The sequence below is a fragment of the Perissodus microlepis genome, chromosome 7, assembly GCF_051167445.1.
Source record: "Perissodus microlepis isolate ML-2025 ecotype Zambia chromosome 7, ASM5116744v1, whole genome shotgun sequence".
In the NCBI taxonomy this organism is placed as follows: Eukaryota; Metazoa; Chordata; class Actinopteri; order Cichliformes; family Cichlidae; genus Perissodus; species Perissodus microlepis.
In genome coordinates this window covers 50,582,262-50,600,115 of record NC_140467.1, presented here as the reverse complement: position 1 = coordinate 50,600,115, position 17,854 = coordinate 50,582,262, and the positions used below count along the sequence as shown (strand labels likewise).

At 39.5% G+C, this 17,854-nt stretch overlaps 1 protein-coding gene across 8 annotated transcripts in view; it reads left to right on the top strand.

The window, feature by feature from the left end:
- The window catches only part of fcho2 (FCH and mu domain containing endocytic adaptor 2), a 48,836-nt gene that overhangs the window by 8,467 nt on the left and 22,515 nt on the right, over nucleotides 1-17,854 (top strand). For all 8 annotated transcript variants that reach the window (XM_084935711.1, XM_084935705.1, XM_084935704.1 and 5 more), the window contains exons 2-8: nucleotides 2,340-2,431; nucleotides 5,236-5,310; nucleotides 7,252-7,393; nucleotides 8,899-9,051; nucleotides 9,287-9,391; nucleotides 10,725-10,823; nucleotides 16,188-16,284. In XM_084935711.1, the coding sequence (XP_084791837.1) occupies nucleotides 2,340-2,431; nucleotides 5,236-5,310; nucleotides 7,252-7,393; nucleotides 8,899-9,051; nucleotides 9,287-9,391; nucleotides 10,725-10,823; nucleotides 16,188-16,284 (763 nt within the window). The remainder of the gene's footprint in view (nucleotides 1-2,339; nucleotides 2,432-5,235; nucleotides 5,311-7,251; nucleotides 7,394-8,898; nucleotides 9,052-9,286; nucleotides 9,392-10,724; nucleotides 10,824-16,187; nucleotides 16,285-17,854) is intronic.

The following is a 17,854-nucleotide window of genomic DNA, read 5'->3' as shown; positions in this document are numbered from 1 at the left end:
TTGATAATACTGCTACCCGGGTAGTTGATATATCAGTTTTTATCCAGATTGATTAACGTGTCTTGGAGGGGATAGGAAACAGACATACATGCTCTACAGCCATTATAGTACAAGTTCAATCTTTTTATTTTACCCCAGTCACTCAAAGCTGCTTTGGCCAAAGGCATTATGTTTCCAGGTTGTTCATCCTATTCTCATGAATGTAATATCTCAGCATCACCTGGAGGGGACTCATGTGCCACAATCATTCATTTTAACTCAGGGATGAACTGGCTCGACTTTGTTGGTCAAAGGTCAAGTTCAGCTGTAGAGTCTAGCTTGTCCCAGGCCCCATTTTTAAAATATCCTCTAGCAGCTGCGTGAACAAATCCATGTAAGATTTGCAGCCAGTAAGCTACAAAATGCAGCTTTCTCATGTGCTTCACACTGTATAAGGTGGTATTTTAATGCATGTTTTCCTGATCCTATTTCAGAAGGCATTTGTATTTGTACACTAAAGTGGAAACAGTACAAACAGTAATTTCAGAGACACTGAAGGTGTGTCCAAAAGTTAGTGAAATTAATAACTAGGACAAGTCCCATGTTTAAACTTTATTCAACTTTAGTGTGAGCAATTGACGCAAGTCCCAGACAATTGACATTTGATAGGGTGGAGGGTTGTCCAGACAATCGGAGCCTGGAAGGTCAGCTAGTGACCAGCCATGAGCCGCAAAATAATATGCAATGAGCGCATCACTTCCTGTGTGGATGCCCTTTTAGACGAGTTATTTCAGACAACAAAAACTTATGACTCATATAGTTGTATATGAAGATAAAGAATTGTAGTGTGACCTCAGTAAACATTTTTATGTCGTGAATTCTCATTTTTTTGTTTACTTTTTATGCTTTTGGGAGAATTAGACACACAGTAAGTTAAGTTCATCTTCTCTGTGACATCCTAATGTTTTACAGAACCTTTTTTCCGGGCATATTTTAATTCCATAAGTCTGCAATAGAAGTGGCAATGCGAACATAGTTTACATTTGATCAGATACTGAACTTTTCCAGTCCTGCAAAATGTTCTATAAATATAACCGCCTGTACACATGCGGTGTGATGTGTGTTGACAGTTGTTATCTGTAATTTCAGTGGTTTAGGAATTATACAGAAAATAGAGGTAGGAATAAACAGACACCTGGCGATCCAATATTGTGTTGTGATTTTTCCTCAACTGCAAATTATTCAAGATTCACGATGTGTTGTGATGTGTGTTAAACTCTGTCAGTATCTGTTTTATACAATAAGCTAAAGTTATCTCACTTAAGTTTTTTTTTTTTTTGTTGCAAAATGAGATTGTCAATAAAACCTGTTGGCATTAGATGAACCCTGATGAAGTCTTATATCATTTCAATATCAATTAAAATGAGCCACTTGAGTCAAGTTGTGCTCAAAGACTCAAAGACAAAGACTCATTAAGACTAATGGCAACATGTTGGCAATCTTGACTACATTTATAAAGTAGATAACAATTATTTGCAGACATTTGGCAATCTCTTTGAGAGTGATTGCACCCAGTCCAAGTCAGACTGCGAAAGGTTGCCTCTTATTAAGCAACCTTTGCAATCATTTAGCAATCAGAAGTGGTAATGAGTGTGTAACACCCTCAAGTTTTGGACAACCATCCTATTCTTACTCATGTAACTGAGCCAGTTATGAGGTAGCTTTGTCAAGCTAAGTGTGTCCAGTGTTGGACGGTTCTTCGTTTGAGCTAATTTAATGTAAGTTTGCTGACTAATGTTGTCTCAGGATGGTGTTGTATGAGAGGGGCCCTCTTGTTCATAAGATTTAATTTTATTCAGTAAAATGTAGATATTTGGTGTGTTCCTGTATTGATACAAAATATCACAACGTTATGGGTTATCGATTGTTCCGCTACCCCTAGAAGACAATAATTCTTGTTAAAACAAAGCCTGCTGTTTTTCTTCTAGATCAATTATTTAGAATGTCTTTGCATTTTTAAAGTGCAACTGGACACTATTGCCCAGTGGCATGGTTACAGCAGCACAGAAAGCTGTTCAGGTGTGTCTTTCATTGTAGGTTTTAGCCTTCGACCAGTCTTCTGTTGATTTGCTAATTTCTAAGTGTTGTTGCTCTTAAACATGGCCAAGATGAATATGGTCGACCAGAGTTTACTGCAGATGCAGATAGAAGCTATGCAAAAAATGAGAACGCTGCTGCTAGAAAAAGCCTTAACGGTAATGTGTAATCAATAGCAGACTTTGTGTTGCTACACTTAATGGTTTTTGCAGTGACTGAGCATCAACTTCCACGTTTTTTTTTTGTTTCTGTCTGCCAAACAGGGGGAAAAAAATAATGGCTTTGATGTGCTCTACCATAACATGAAGCATGGCCAAATTTCCACTAAGGAGCTGACAGACTTCATCAGAGAAAGGTAAGACACAGTGTTCTAGTACGCATCAAGGGCACAATATGGTTAATCTAACACACTGATTACTAATTAGCTGGTTGCACTCTGTCTAGCTCTTCAATACATGTCTTTCCTGTCCATGTGGTTTTTTGGTATTTAAAAGTCTTTCTAAGGCTATAACCTGCACGTCCAGTTCCTCATACTGTGCGTATAATAACACCCAGATTCTTTGCTGACACTTCCATGAATATCCACGTTGAATTTGCAAGTTTTTTTACACACTGTAACCTTGAACCACACTGGGGTGTTAAAGGGCTTCGACTAATCATACAGAAATATCTATTAGGTCTTCATATGTCATAATCGATTGAGTGATTAAGTTCAGTGAGTTTTTTGGTTGGCGAAAGCAAATAAGAAAAATAAACCAGTGAAGGTGAAACCTCACAAAAAGCCATCTATATGTGACTATCATTTGAAAATGATTTAATTGTTGCCAACTGTTTCATTTGTCCATATTGCTGTAAACTTACACATCCTTTACCACCTCCACGATGACTCAGTTCTTTGTGGGAAGAGGTGTGAGTCTGTAACCTGCCACATGACGGATGAGCTGGCTCTGGAATTCAGCTGTGGATTCCACTGTCTGTTCCTCCTGTTGTTGAGGAATGCACTCAACTCGCTTTGAGTTGATCAGATTACTTTATTGAAGGATAAAAATAGAATTTGCGCCATCATGATCAGATTCCCACTTCATGATTATTTTAATCCATAAGTTTCACAGTAGAAACATTTCCAAATATCTCTAAAACAATCGTGCTACCAGTCATATTCAACAACAATTAAGTAATTATTTACTTAGCACAGTCATTTAACATGTTTATTTTTCCAAAAATTCCACATCTTTTTATTATTCTTATTTCTTTGGTGGCAGGTTTGCTGATAGGAAAACCACCACCTTCATATTTCTTGCCACAAGCTGTTCCAACAATTGTGACGCTCACCTGCACTTTTTAAAGCATCCAGTCTCACTTGGATGTTTTTATTTATTTAACCTTTATTTATACAGCTAGTCCCATTGAGACTCAATGTCTCATTTACAACAAAGACCTGTAATAAACATAATAAATAATCTTTCAGATTTTTGACTTTGCTTAAATATTAACACTCCTCCTACTCTGCACCTGTGCTATTCTTTAGTACACTAAAATTAATCAATGCATTATTCATGGAGGAGACAGAAGGTCAGTTAGTGTTTTACTTACTGTGTGGTTATGCTGCTTTGTGCCAGCTTCATAGTCAGCTTGGTCTTTTACATTTTGCAGAGTGTTTCAAAATCTGCACTATGGCTTCCTCTGCTGGGGAAAGCAGCTATGTGCACTGTGTGTCTGTCAGTTAATGAAATCTTAAAGGGACACACACACACCACACACACACAACAGTGTCTGCTAATTAAACTTCACGTGGAGTAATGAGCGTGATCCACACTTTGGCTTTCAAAAATACTACCAGTCCGTTACTAGCAGCTGTTAGGTCCCAGTGCTTGAATATGGTGCCTATTTTCACGTTTGTTTGAGCTCAGAAAACTGAACGAGGGAAAGGAGAAAAAGACGGCGTGGAGTCCGTTTCTCATTTTCAGCAGAAGAGGAAGTAAAGCGAGAAACAAAAAGCACCCTTGTTAACGTAAAAATGATCAATTATTAAGCTTATAGTTATTCACCATGAGAGAATGGATATCAAATATGGAAAAGAAAGTGTCTTTAAATTTAAATTCACTTCCCTGTCATGTGTGTCACACAATAAGCGTCAAACACTGTAGACTTAGTCACAAATGTATGACACATTGTTTTAACAATTTATGCTCTACATTTTCATTTGAAGGACTTAAAATCAACCAACAGTCACTTTTAAAAATCCATTGATGTATGTTGTTGAATAAGAAGTTAAAAGGTATTCTGAGGTCTAATGTGGTGGAGGAGCTGTCCAGTAATAGTAATGGTTGTCAAACTTGTATGCGTCTACAATGTGTAAGCACAGAATTTAAATATTACCTTTCACATGCCCTATTTCAGAAGTACAAACACGAACTTCCTTAGGGTTAATGTAAAGGCTGTAGTTATGCTTGGGAGCATTTATAACATGATAAAGTTTAAAAAAACGAATTCCCAACCCAGGCTATCGAAAGATGCAGAAGAAGAAGTGCAGGCATCTCCACCGTGCTGCAGACAGTGTCACAATATCCTGTGCGTGATTATGTGTGTGCGCGTGTGCCTAGGCTGGTGCGTGCATTTGCCTATGTGCACATTTGACCTGCTTCCCCCTGGCTGACCTCGTTCGGGAGACACAAATGCAAAATTCACACTTTCACTACAACACCGCTGCAGTTTTTTCCCCCCACTACTGTCACTTTGTTACAGAATACAGGAATAAAAAGGGAAATTGAGAGAAGCATGCAGTTCAAACACTAGCTTTCATACTCTGTCATCTTCCGCATGAGGTTTATGAACAAATCCCAGGCCAAACCACATTTATTTGCCCACACACGGTGCATGTGGTCAAACATTTATGCTGCGAGTTCTAAGTGGGTGTTTCTGGCCTGGATGTGCAGATTCTTAGCGACATGCCCCGTTTGAGCTGCAGCCTAGTTGCAAGAGAATTGGAAAAACTTTATCATACTCTACAACACTATCCTCTAGTTTTGAGAAGAATAATTGTTATTTTGACATTGTTGACATAATAGTATAAACTCATGGTTATTTGAACAGTTTATTTAAAGTCATGCTTATATATTGTGGTGTTGTGTTTAATTTCTTGTTCTTGCTCTCTTCTAGGAGTACTATTGAGGAGGCCTATGCCAGGTCAATGACCAAACTTGCCAAGTCAGCTGGCAACTTTTCTCAGCTTGGGTTAGTACTAGAGATGGCACATACCACTTTTTTATGTCCGATACCGATACCGATATCATAAATTTGGATATCTGCCGATACCGATATGAATCCGATGTAGTGTGTTCTTTAATCAATAAAACTGTTTTTTTTAATATCATGCTGCTTTTTGTCTAAGTTCATACTCAAGTTAAAAAAAACAAACAACAAAAAAACCCCACTAAAGCTATTCTGTTATACCTGTATGCAAAAAATACACTGCACCCAAAATATTTCATAGTTCAGCAATACTGATCAATCTAATAAACTTAAACCTACTCAATCCTTCCTATTCTGGTATTTTAAAGAGTAAGCAACCTAACTAATAGGGTTCTAAAACTCCCAGCAAAAAAAACAAACAAATAGGGAACCGCCCACCGTCCACCTCGTGATGCTTAATCGACGTAATCAACTTTAATTTGATGCAGTGTGAAAAAAAAATGCGCAGAAATCAATTATTTTTTCAAGAATAATTAAATATATTCAACATCTTTCTTCAACAGAATTGCAGACTGCACAGGTACCTTCCCAAAGGAAAAAGTACTATAGCTTACTAGGGTATATTAGACTTAATATTTACTATATACAGTAATGGACTTCTATACATTTTACATCAGATTAAAACTTTGGGTGTAAGATTCAGATAATTATTTATTAAAAGCTAGACATTTGAAATGAGAATAAGAAAGAAAAGTATGTCTTTGTGCCCCCTTTTTCCCTGTTCATGCCCTATCGGCCCCCCTGGCTAAACTTTGCTAGATCCGCCCCTGCACAGTTACCAGCCGTCAGTTACATAGAAAAGGATCCTGGTGTAGAAAGTAATATTAAATAAATTCTAACAACAGCTTGTCAAGCTTAAACGGGCTGCTGTTGTTCAGCCGCTGGTTTCCTCTTTCTGGCGCGAAGTGGGCCAAAAACAAACAAGAGAGACAGACTTGCGGGAAAAAGCCGATCAGCTGATCATTGATCAGTTTCATGATTGAAGTAGCAGCAGGAGAGAGAGAGAGAGAGAAGAAGCAGTTGCTCCATATATCGGTTTTTAAGCTTAACGCGGGAATGCTTTGCAAACATTCAGAGATGAACTTACACATTTGCTTTACTTCTCACTGGGATCACTTCCTTAGAGATGAAATGCTGGATTGGAGGCTACAAATACACACAGCCGCTCTATCACGTGAGCATACTGCTCCGACTACGGTTATGAGCCTTATGTCATGTCGCAAGTTTTTTTGAGGTGCTTTTTTGATATTTAATGGATTGGATTACATTTTTTATTTCCCTCAGATATCCGATCCAGTAATTTACGTCAGTATCGGACTGATACCGATACGTAATATCGGATCAGTCCATCTCTAGTTAGTGCCAGAGTTATTATCATTGTTTTGTGTTTTCTAGTTAGTTTTAATTTGATTTCGTTTTTAATTTTTGTTTTTTTATTGAGTTTAGTTTCAGTTCGTTTGCAAAGTGGCTTTGTTAGTTTCAGTTTAGTTTTTATTGTTTGAAAATGTTTTGTTTTTATTCATTTCAGTGTTAGTTTTATTCTGTTTTAATTATTATTGTATTTCTGGCAAATGCCAGAGCCAGGATTTAGGAAATTCAGCAAAAAAAGCAATCAGCTTTTTAAAAGCAGCTGACTCACATTCTTCTAGACAAAGCCTCAATAAACATGTCCATCAAAGCCTCATCAGGTAGTTTGTAAAAATAAATGTTACCAAATGATCCATTCTCAAAACTATATGTAGGATATTTTCTAGATTATTTTATTTTATTTAGTTTTACAATTTCAAAAAATCTTTACAATTAGTTTACTTTTTAATTTTTTTGGTTAAATATAATAACCTCGATGCATATGACTTTCTAAAGAAGATGCTTGAATGAATTCATATGAATTTAAATATGTAAATATTCTTTTCTTTATCACAGGACATTTGCTCCGATGTGGGACGTGTTTAAAGGTTCAACAGAGAAGCTGGCCACTTGTCACATGGAACTTGTGAGGAAACTACAGGAACTTATAAAAGAGGTTCAGAAATATGTGGAAGAGCAGTCCAAAGCACACAAAAAGGTAAGGACATTTGGTGTTGGAGAAACTGTGAACACCAAATACTGATGCAATATGATGATGTCAGTCTTCTGATTTTCTATTTGTGTGCTTTTAAAGTGGAACATTAAAAATGACAAGTACAAAAAAAGTGTTTTTCTTTCTCAGATCACTTGTAGAAAACCTTTATAGCTGTTTCCAGTATTGCTTCAGATCCCGTGTTGTCAGAATTCCTTATAATAATAACAACTTTTCACTTTCTGATTAATCTACACAACTCTGTACAGACAGCAAATAGAGACTGGAACCTGATGTGATATTAACTAATTCATTAACTAAAGATAGCTGAAAGTGACACACATTAAGCAGTTACAGTGAACTGTTAGCTAAAGTTTCTTAGCATCAACCCAATGATTACTTTTATGTGGCATGTTTTCTGTGTTTTTGTGTCACATTCAGCCAACTCTTGCATCAAAATATTCTCAAACTTTCCAAGTTGTTCTAAGCGTATTTTCCTATTACTCTGACACCGCATGAATGCACATTAAGAGAACATTTTGAACCATGCATTTTTGATACTTACATTCCTGTAAATACTAATTGAGGTTTGATACTAGCATTGCACCAATGCTGTTTTTCTTTCAGTTAGATTACAGTGGTTTTCTGCTCCACTTTTGACACAAACTCGTCTTCACTGAACAAAATGAACTATTTAAATTTAAACCCATTCTAACCTTCCACCATTACAAATTGTTTCACACTCCAGTGATTGTCCTCAGAGTCAAAGAAGCTGAAAGTAAGCCATGTACAAGAGAGGGGATAAAGTTTTGGTGGATTCCATCTTGACAAAACCACAGTGATGTGCTCGTGGTGTCGTTCTGCGAGGCATTTCTTTACACCTCACTCTGCCTCCTCGTTTTGTTGAGACGCAGGATGAACTCATATTTGATGCATGAAGCCACGGAGCACATGTAAAATAGGAGCTCGGCATTAGGGGAGTTGTGTTTGTGCTTAGAGCATGACAAAAAGGCTGTCACAGTTTCTCTTGATCACTTCCCCACAACTCCCTGCTCCTCTCAGCTGTTTATGTTTCTTGGCTCTCTTGCTAAAACAATATAAGACTGTATTTAGAAAATGTATTCATAACATAATATGATAAAATACTTCACATTTTTTTCTTTTTTATCCAGTGATGTGTGCATTACAACATAATGGTGTCATAATGAGTACATAAGAGGGTTTAGGGATGATGCTAATTAGTAAAACAGATGATCAAGCAAGGTTTTTTATGTGGTTTTAGTGTTCATTAGCATTTACCCTCCATTAAAGACCTCTTTTTATATCCATGTGAATGACGAAAGGCTTTACGAATGGATCAGATGCTTTGAGTTTATTAATTGCTAGTTGCTATACTGTGCCAAAGGCACATGCAGCCAGTTTGCACAGACACATTCAGACACATTCAAACTCGCATCTTAAACAAGGCGTGTTGTTATTAGGCTTACCCTATACGACATGTGTGTTTTCAGACAAAAGAAGAGGTGGCGTCTACCCTTGAGGCCGTCCAGAACATCCAGAGCATCTTCCAGGCTCTGCAGAAGTCCAAGGAGAACTATAATGCCAAAATTGTGGAGCAGGAACGCCTCCGCAAGGAGGGGGCCACCCAGAGAGATGTAGACAAGGTGGGAGGCCACACTCGCACGTACACACTCCCACATAATCATGGTCTGGTAATAAGGCATGATGAAGTGCTTTAATAGAGGAGCCTATACTGAAAGTTCAACCCCAAAGGCTTCAGATGTTAAGTGGAGATCGGTTTTCTTGCCATTTTGTCAGAGGAGCCTGAAAGACTGACAGTCATTGTCTCCAATATACAAACACTTGATAGTCATTTATCTGTTTGTTTATGCTCTGCAGGCTGGAGTGAAAGCCAAAAAAGCCACAGAGACCTACAAATCATACGTGGAGAAATATGCCACAGCTAAGTCTGAGTTTGAACAGAAGATGACAGAAACTGCACAGGTATTTATTAGCTGGTTCTCCCTCCTTCTTTGTGCATGTGCTTTAATCAAATGCATGCTCACAAACTCTGTTTGTTGTCTATCTCTGTGGTATGCAACACTTTTGTTGGTAAATCTGTTAGTCCTGTGTGTGTGCGCACATGTGTGTGTCTGTTCCACGCTTTGAGCCCTGTATCATCTCCAGATTGTGTTTTTTCCCCCTTAACGGAATCATTGTGTAATTGAATCCATCTGAAGCGCTGATTAGATAAACTCCAAATTAAAATCAGATCAGCAGAATTTGGTCTCAGTATCCTCCTGAACCGCAGCAGCGCTGCCACCAGAGCTGGTTCCAGTTAGCCCAGTGGTTTTGTTTTTCCCCTATAGAAGGCAGCATTGCCGCTTCCCCCGAATTACAGTCTACGGCTCATCTCCAGCGCAACACATGTAGACGTGTATTATAAACACTGAACACATGTGCTCTCTGACATCACCGTGTCGCCGACATGTGTGTTCCCTTTGACTGTCTGTGTGTGAGCCTGTGCGAGCTGTCATCATGGCAGAAGACAAAAGCGCAGTTTTATTTTGCATGCAAGTCTCTGAAGTGTAGATGCAGAGGCCGGATGCTCTTTATCCGGTGTTTTCGTGGTCAGAAAGGCTCAATCCCCCCGGTCCCCCTGCGATTTTCCAGTTTATGATTATTTATACTCATTCTCCTCGGTTTACCCTCAAAGCCCCGAGTCACACACAAATGGAAGTAAGTACCAGCATTTAAGTTTGTGGCCCACACCATACTTGAAATGAATCCTCATCACTATATGTCACGTCCAGAATTGAGTCTTGGTGGGAGGAGCTATATGTGCTCCTGAGCCAGAGACCACCCAGACATACACACACACACACACACACACACACACACACACACACACACACACACACACACACACACACACACACAAAAAGAAAGTCACAGGAACCAAATACAGAAGCAAAGTCTCACATTTGGCCTTTGACTTGTAAGTTTTTTTATACAGATTTTTTGGCATGCAATTAATTTGTTTTCAATGAAGCTTTTTTTTTTCGTTTTTCTTTTTTTTTACTGCATAGAGACAGATTGCACAAACAGATTTCTGTAAGAGACAAAAAAAATATTTTTTGGTTCATCAGCTGGTTAGAAAGAACTAAATGTCCACAGATTTTTGTTAAATGACGTAGCACGAACCTATTTCCTTTGATGTATGCTGACCACATATTTGTATATACATAGTTATCCCCCCAAATACTAATTCTTAACCAGGTGAAGCCTTCTTAAAGTGACATCGCTGTGCCATTAATATCATAACCCTGTCTTACAGAAATTCCAAGACATTGAAGAAAACCACATTCTCCACATGAAGGAGATCATTCAGTCGTACTCGTTGTATGTGGATGAAACACACATTCAGATAGGAGAGGTGAGTATGTACACATGCACACACACACACACGCACAGACATTCCTGTGGGTGGAGTAGGTGTCTCGCTGACCTGAGGCTGTGCTCACTGGGTTCACTGTGCGTCATATCAATTAGTGTCGTCTTTGATCTCGCTAATAATTTAACCGAGGAGCAGGAAATGGTCCATTCATCCTTTTATGCCGAGCAATTAGAAACTGATCAAAACTCCCTCTCAGATCAAAACTCCCTCTCAGTCTATCGAAAGCACCTCTACAAGGGCAGAGACTTTTCCAAATACTGTGTATGGTAGTAAAAAGTGCTGCACGGGCCTCTTTTTCCTCTCTGGAGCAGTGTGTTTGGGTTTGGGTTTGGCATCAAGCACAATTGTGAAGACTTTCAAACATCATTCAGAACTACATCAATCAGTATTGAGCGTGAACCAGAGATTGCTTTTCATTTATTTATTTAGCACTCATACTTTGCAGTGCCACACAGAATGCCTAACTACAATCTGCTGCTCTGTTTCATTAATCTGTAGCTGCTTTGTGCTAACGCTGCTGCTGTAGTTCCCTTAAGATCTGTAGAGGGCGACGCAACTCCACCAAGAGAATCAGAGTCTAGCTGTGGACAGTCTAAAAAAGAAATCCTCTTCAGTGTACACGGCTGGAAATAACAGTTGTTAATAAAAGTTGTTTTAGTGCCCTTATTTTCTTTCGTTGGATGTCATTTTATTGACGTGTCATTGTAGCCTCAGGACAACTTGAAAAAAATGTTTTATTTCAATATGCACATATTTTTTTAAAGTTACAAACCGAAATGTTTTTCCACATAAAAGCATTTCGGTTATTTGGAGCAATTTTTCTTAAAAGGCAATAATATTACTAATGACAGTGAAAAAAATTATATTTGTGGTTGAAAGTCAGCAGCTAAAGAACTGTTTCACATTTTCATTTAAATGATGACAAAAATCTGCAAGATGTGAACTCTCTGATTTTAAACAAGTGTTTCTTAGTTAGAAGTTCTAAAAATGTATTCTAAAGGGGGTGTAGTATTGAACCAAGCCTCAAACATTTGTGAAAACCACAAAACTAAAGTCAAACGTTAGAAACTGTTTCCTCTTTAGGGTTCATCACGATGTCGATACAGAGGTGATGGGCAGAACCGCAGCATTGCACCTCCACTAATCTAACCCCTACCATGAGGCAACCTTTATGTTTATCAGTTCATCGGTTAGCCAGACACCTGCTTATGAATATAAACAGGTGTTTATAAATCTTTCATAAAGGATTTGATCAGTTGTTTATGTTAGTACACCACCAGTCATACTGCCATCAGGGGCCTGTTAAAGTCATCACCAGGTATACAATCCCACATACATGCTCACTATCTACAAGGCTTCTGCTAGTAGAAGAAGAGTGTGTAAAACTATTCAGCATATGTACATATGACGTAAAAACTACTGCTTCTCAGGTTTTTTTGTTTTTGCGCATTTTTAGAATTAAATGTTTAAGATCACCAAACTAATTTTATTATTGGTCTAAGATAACCCGAGTAAATACAAAATATGAATTTAGTTATTAAATGGAAAAGGTTATCTAAATATACATGTTAAATCATGAAGTAACTGTAATTACCGTAACCACATGTTTAAAAAAAAAAAGCAAAAAGCTGAGTTCAACTTCACTAAACCTCTAGGGTCAAGCAATGACTTAACTAGAACCTGTCTGACAAAGCGTGAAGTAAGATAAAAGCTCTCAGAGAGCAACACATTATGCCACTATCAAAAGAAACAGTCGAGAAACACAGTCAGCTGGGAAAGCTTTACAAAGCAATAGCGGTGAACCTTCCGAGGAGTGCCTGTTCTACCGAAATTACTCCAAGGGCACATCAACGACTCAACGAGGAGGTCACAAAAGAGCCGAGAACCATATCTAAATAACTGCTGGCTTCACTTGTCTCAGTTAGGGTCAGAGTTCATGATTTAACAATAGGAAAGATAATGGGCAAAAATGGCATCCATGGGAGAGTTCAATTTGACACTGCTGACCAAAAGAACACAAAGGCCTCATATTTGCCAAAAAACATCTTGACGATCCCCAAGACTTTTGGGAAAATATTCTGTAGCCTGACGAGACAACAGCTGGACTTTTTGGAAGGTTCAAGTCCTGTTAGATCTGGTCTAAAGCTAACACGGCATTTCATAAAAAGTACATCATACCAGCAGTGAAGCATGGTGGTGGTAGTGTGATGGTCTGGGATGTTCTGGGGCTGCTTTGCTGCTTCGGGACTTTGATGGTTTTCCATAAGGGTTAGAGTTAGGGGTTAGGCTTAGCCCTTTATGGAACCATGAATTCTGCTCTCTGCCAGGAAGTCCTGAAGGAGTATTTCCACCCATCAGTTCGTGTCCTGAAGCTCAAGAGCACTTAAAAAAGACAGCAGCAAGTCCACCTCAAGTCCACTTTTCGAATGGTTCAAAAATTGGCCTAATCAAGGTCTTTGACTCAAATCCAGTTGAGATTTTTTGGCATGACCTTAAACAGGCCGTTCACACTTAAACCTTCCCAATGTGGCTGAATTAAAACAATTCTGCAAAGAAGAGTGAGCTAAAATTCCACAGCAGTATGAAAGACTCATTGCCAGGTATTGCAAACATATTATTCAAGTTCCTGCTGCCTAGGGTGAAACAAGGGTTCACAGGGGCTAATTTTCACATAGGGACAGGTAGGTTTGAATAGATTTTTTTCCCCTTAATAACTGAAATCATCATTCAAATACTGCATTTTGTGTTTACCCTGGTTATCTTTGACTAATATTGAAATTTGTTTGGTCAGTGTCCGGCAGTCTCACCTCTGTCAGTGCGCCCCAGGACAGCTGTGGCTACAATGTAGCTTACCATCACCAGTGTGTGAATGTGTGTGTGAATGTAGTGTAAAGCGCTTTGGGATCCTTAGGGACCTAAGTAAAAGCGCTATACAAATACAGGCCATTTACCATTTGTTTGAGCTAAAAAAAACCCCAAAACAACAAAATCAGGCAAATACTTTTTCCACAGCACTCCGTGTGTCTGTGTTTAACATACTTGCTACAGTTGTTAGTGTTGTTGCCATTTTCTTTAAAATACAATTTTTATTGTTTGAGCTTTTTGTTTTTTACTTCTTCTTGTTTTTTACCTGTCCTACATAAAAAAATTAAAAAAAAGAAGAAGAAAAAAAAAAAAGTTGCCACCTGCTCATCATTGGACGCAGATGGTACAAGCCTGGTGAAGCGACCATTTTCTTTACCGGCACTACTATTGTATCATGCCAGCAAAGAGACTAGCACACACAAACACACACAAACACACAAAAACTGCAGTGATAATATTAGACATACAAGTTTCTTCAGACAAGCTGGGTAGGCATGGGAGATTTGAAAGGTATGTTTGGTCCATATTTGAGTGTGGTTTGCTGTTCAGAGAGCTTTGAACTCACATAAGGGTAGTTGCATCTGTCTGTGTGCGTGCTGTGTTTGTTTTGGTAAGTGAGCATTTGTGTGCGAGCGAGGATACCTTCAAGGCAGATACATGTTTCGAGCATGTGGGCGAAAGACTCTCTGGGACGAGTTTTGTTGTTTGTCTGTGTGTGAGAGCGAGAGAGAGGGAGCGAGATAGAGATAGGGAGAGTGAGGGTTGATGACATTAGTAGCCTCCATCATGGCAGCAGCACCTGACAGATTGCGTGTACTGTACTGAGCACACTTCCTCACCACTGCAACCTCCCTGCCCCCACCTCCTCAACCCGACCCCCACCAACATCCTCTCCTGCCAGGGCACAGAAGGCTAATGCACTCCACCTCGCCACAGGGGCCCGGGGGGCAAACACATATGTGTGCGTATGCGTGTTTTCGATAGTGGAGCCACTCTGCGCTTACAGTATCACGCAAATCTAAATGGTTTTGTTGAGATGGCTCAGTCAGTCAGTTTCACTTCCCCCTCACTAAACACACAAGCACATACGCACATCCAAAACAAACAAGCAAACACTATCCTTCCTCTCACACTACCCAAAGGGTATCTCAGTGCCAGCAACAATGATGCAACCTGACACAGGAGAATGCCAGTAAAGTACAGTATTTCTCCACGTGCAAAATAAACAAAACAAATGGTTTTAAATGCCAACCAAAGGCAATGCAGCTCATATTACCGAGGAACAGCAGGAAGCTCTCCGTTCCTGTATATCATAAGGCAAGTGGCAGCACTAACCTATTGCTAACCATTCCTATCATCTGGGGGGCAGCGGTCAGTATTTTGGGGCTTTCAGTCGAGGCTTCTTGGTGTGTTCAAACAGACTACTGCTGAAACCCAGAAAACCTCCAGTCTCACAAATCTTGTTACTTGTGTCAGATATGTGCTCATAAAGATTATTAAGCGAATGACACTGGTTTCTGTCATGTTATAATCAAACATATTGACATTAAAAGCAGTCATTAAGTTTAATGTGCCTCATTGTAAATGACCTATCAAACAGAGAAGTTTCTCCTTGTTTAATTGATTCAGTTATGCAGAGAAAATGTTTAACAAGAGGAGTCCAAAATTGCATACGTCTGCCAAGGCAGTAAATTAACCTTCATGGCATGCATCAGTTGAGCCTCTGGATCCACAAGGATGTCACCTCTGTGATATTTAATTGTCTCTCCCATTTTTTTTTCTCTATTAAATGTATTTGTCTGCAAAGTTATGATGTGAAAAGCAACAAATGCTTTCTGGATTCCTGCATTCTGATGGGCTCCAAAAGTCACTTCTGACTTGGGCCAAGCCCCGGGTCTTATGAGATTTCTATGTAAATCAAAACTTTTTGAATAATTGTGCCCACAAACAAACAGACAAAGCAAACTGCTCACATCCCCCTCATTTTGCATGGAGGTAATAACGTGAATCACTGAGTTGAGAGGGGGTTCTAACAGTGCTGTAGCTACAGTAAAGATCAATGCTTGGCTTGTGATACTGAGGTTTTTTTCATTTTTGTAGGTATTTGCTTGCAGGGGGTAAAGACCTTTTTTTCAACTTTTAAGTAGTACATTGTAACTGAGCTATAGCTACTGCACAGTGAAAAAACAGGCCAGATTTTAGAGGAAAATATAATCTGGCTTTGCAGGCAGCACTTAAATATGCACATCATCTTCTTATCACACTTTAAGAGAAATGTTACCTGGCAAGTGGTCCCAAATGACCTCTTTTAAAAATTTGTTGCACTGAATAATACAAGTAACAAACAAACTCTACCATTAGTTGACCAAGCAACTCGCTCTAGCACTACATCAGTTAAAAATCACCACAACCTCATTTAAAGAAGACTATAAATTTTAAGATCATGGGTAAATCTGATTTCTTTTTGAACCTTTCCAGGTCCACCATGAATTTGTGAGGAACATCGAGAACACATCAGTTGAGAGCTTAATCCAGAAACTGTCTGAAAGCAAAGGAACAGGCAAAGAGAGACCAGGTAAGCCGCCGGGGTCCTGTATGTTTTATTTAGAGTAATTAATATTTGTCAGTGTCTGTACTGTGTGTTAAGAAATTGTTGCCAGGGGGTATGGGGGGCTTCTTTCTGACCCAGGCGTGTGGAGAGGGGAGGGGTATATAGAGAGGGGCAATTAGTGGTAGGAGAGAGGGCCATCAGAGTCAATCACAGTAATCTGCTGTAAAGGTAGGCAGGCTTGGCATTCCAGTAAGCATGTGACACACAGGGGGCTTTGCTGTGTTCACAGGCTAAGCAGGCATAACCAACTTCTTCAGGAGGTCAGGGCTCAACAATAACTCTTGTGTAAACTTTGCCATGCCACAATAATCAAGGGAAAACTCCAGAGTCTTTTGGCTCCACTCCCTTACCTCCCTCTCATTCACGCACACGCACTCTTTCCCTTATCTCCTTGGTTGATATTTTCCTTCTTTTACAGCGTCTCTGACATATTGTTTTTTTTCTGGCATTAGCCTCTGTAGTCTCATCATGCAACATAGCTCAAAACCCAGTCTGCAATATTACAAGCTGCCCTTGTGCACTTGTACTACATCACGTCAGGTCATGGGCGCAGAGGGATCACCTCTGCTGTGTTTGTGTGTACACAAACGGTGACCCCCTGTGTCCAGACGCTGCATCTAAGACGTGGTGGCCTTCATTTGTTTGGACAGCAGTATTAATTGACGCTTTAAAAAAACGGTCAGAAAATTCCTTCCCCGTATCAAACGCGTTCATTAGGAATTGCTCACCAGCCCTGGCCCTGTCAGAAAAATAACCCGTCTGTCCCCGTGATGAAATAGCTGAACGGATGGCCGGTCTGGAGCCTTTAGAGAGAGAGAGAGAGAGGTTGAATAAACTTTCTATTGCGGAAACAATCCCAAAGTGACACGCTGCGAGGCAGGGGGGGTCGGCGTGTTCAACGATATCCAGCTGAGCTGTCAACTGGCGGTGGGCCAGACACGCAAACCACTCCACCCCTCTCTCTGGCTCCCAGTTGCCATGTGAAGCATATGCAATTTAAAAAAAAAAAATCCATCTTCCTCTCATGCGTGACTGCATGCTTCCCTCACAGAGAGTAGAAAGAAAAGAAACATCTTCCCCTGTATAAACAAAGTCGTCTGTCTGTTTAGGAGATGCTTAAACATTTCCTAATGTCTGTCCAGATTTAGGTAATATTCATGCGTCTGGTGTTTAGACATTTTCGGCTGTTTGTGTGGATAAATATTGTCAGATGGGATCGCAGGATGCCGGTGGCAAAGAATTCCTGCTCCGCCTGGGTCTCATGCAGATTCCTACAGCCTTTTTTTTTTAAACATCCCGATGGCACAGAGTAATCTTTCAACCCCGTCCACTACTTTTGTTTGACTATTTTTACCACTGATGGGTAAATAAACACTGATGTCATAAGTTAATGATGTGTTTCTTCTTCTTCTCCTTATAAAAAAACACCAAAAAAAGCAACACTCGACATATATTCACTTGTTCTTAAAGCTGATTGAACAGGGATGATGAAATTATCTCTCGCCTCCTTCTGTGAGTCTTCTTGAATGAGCAC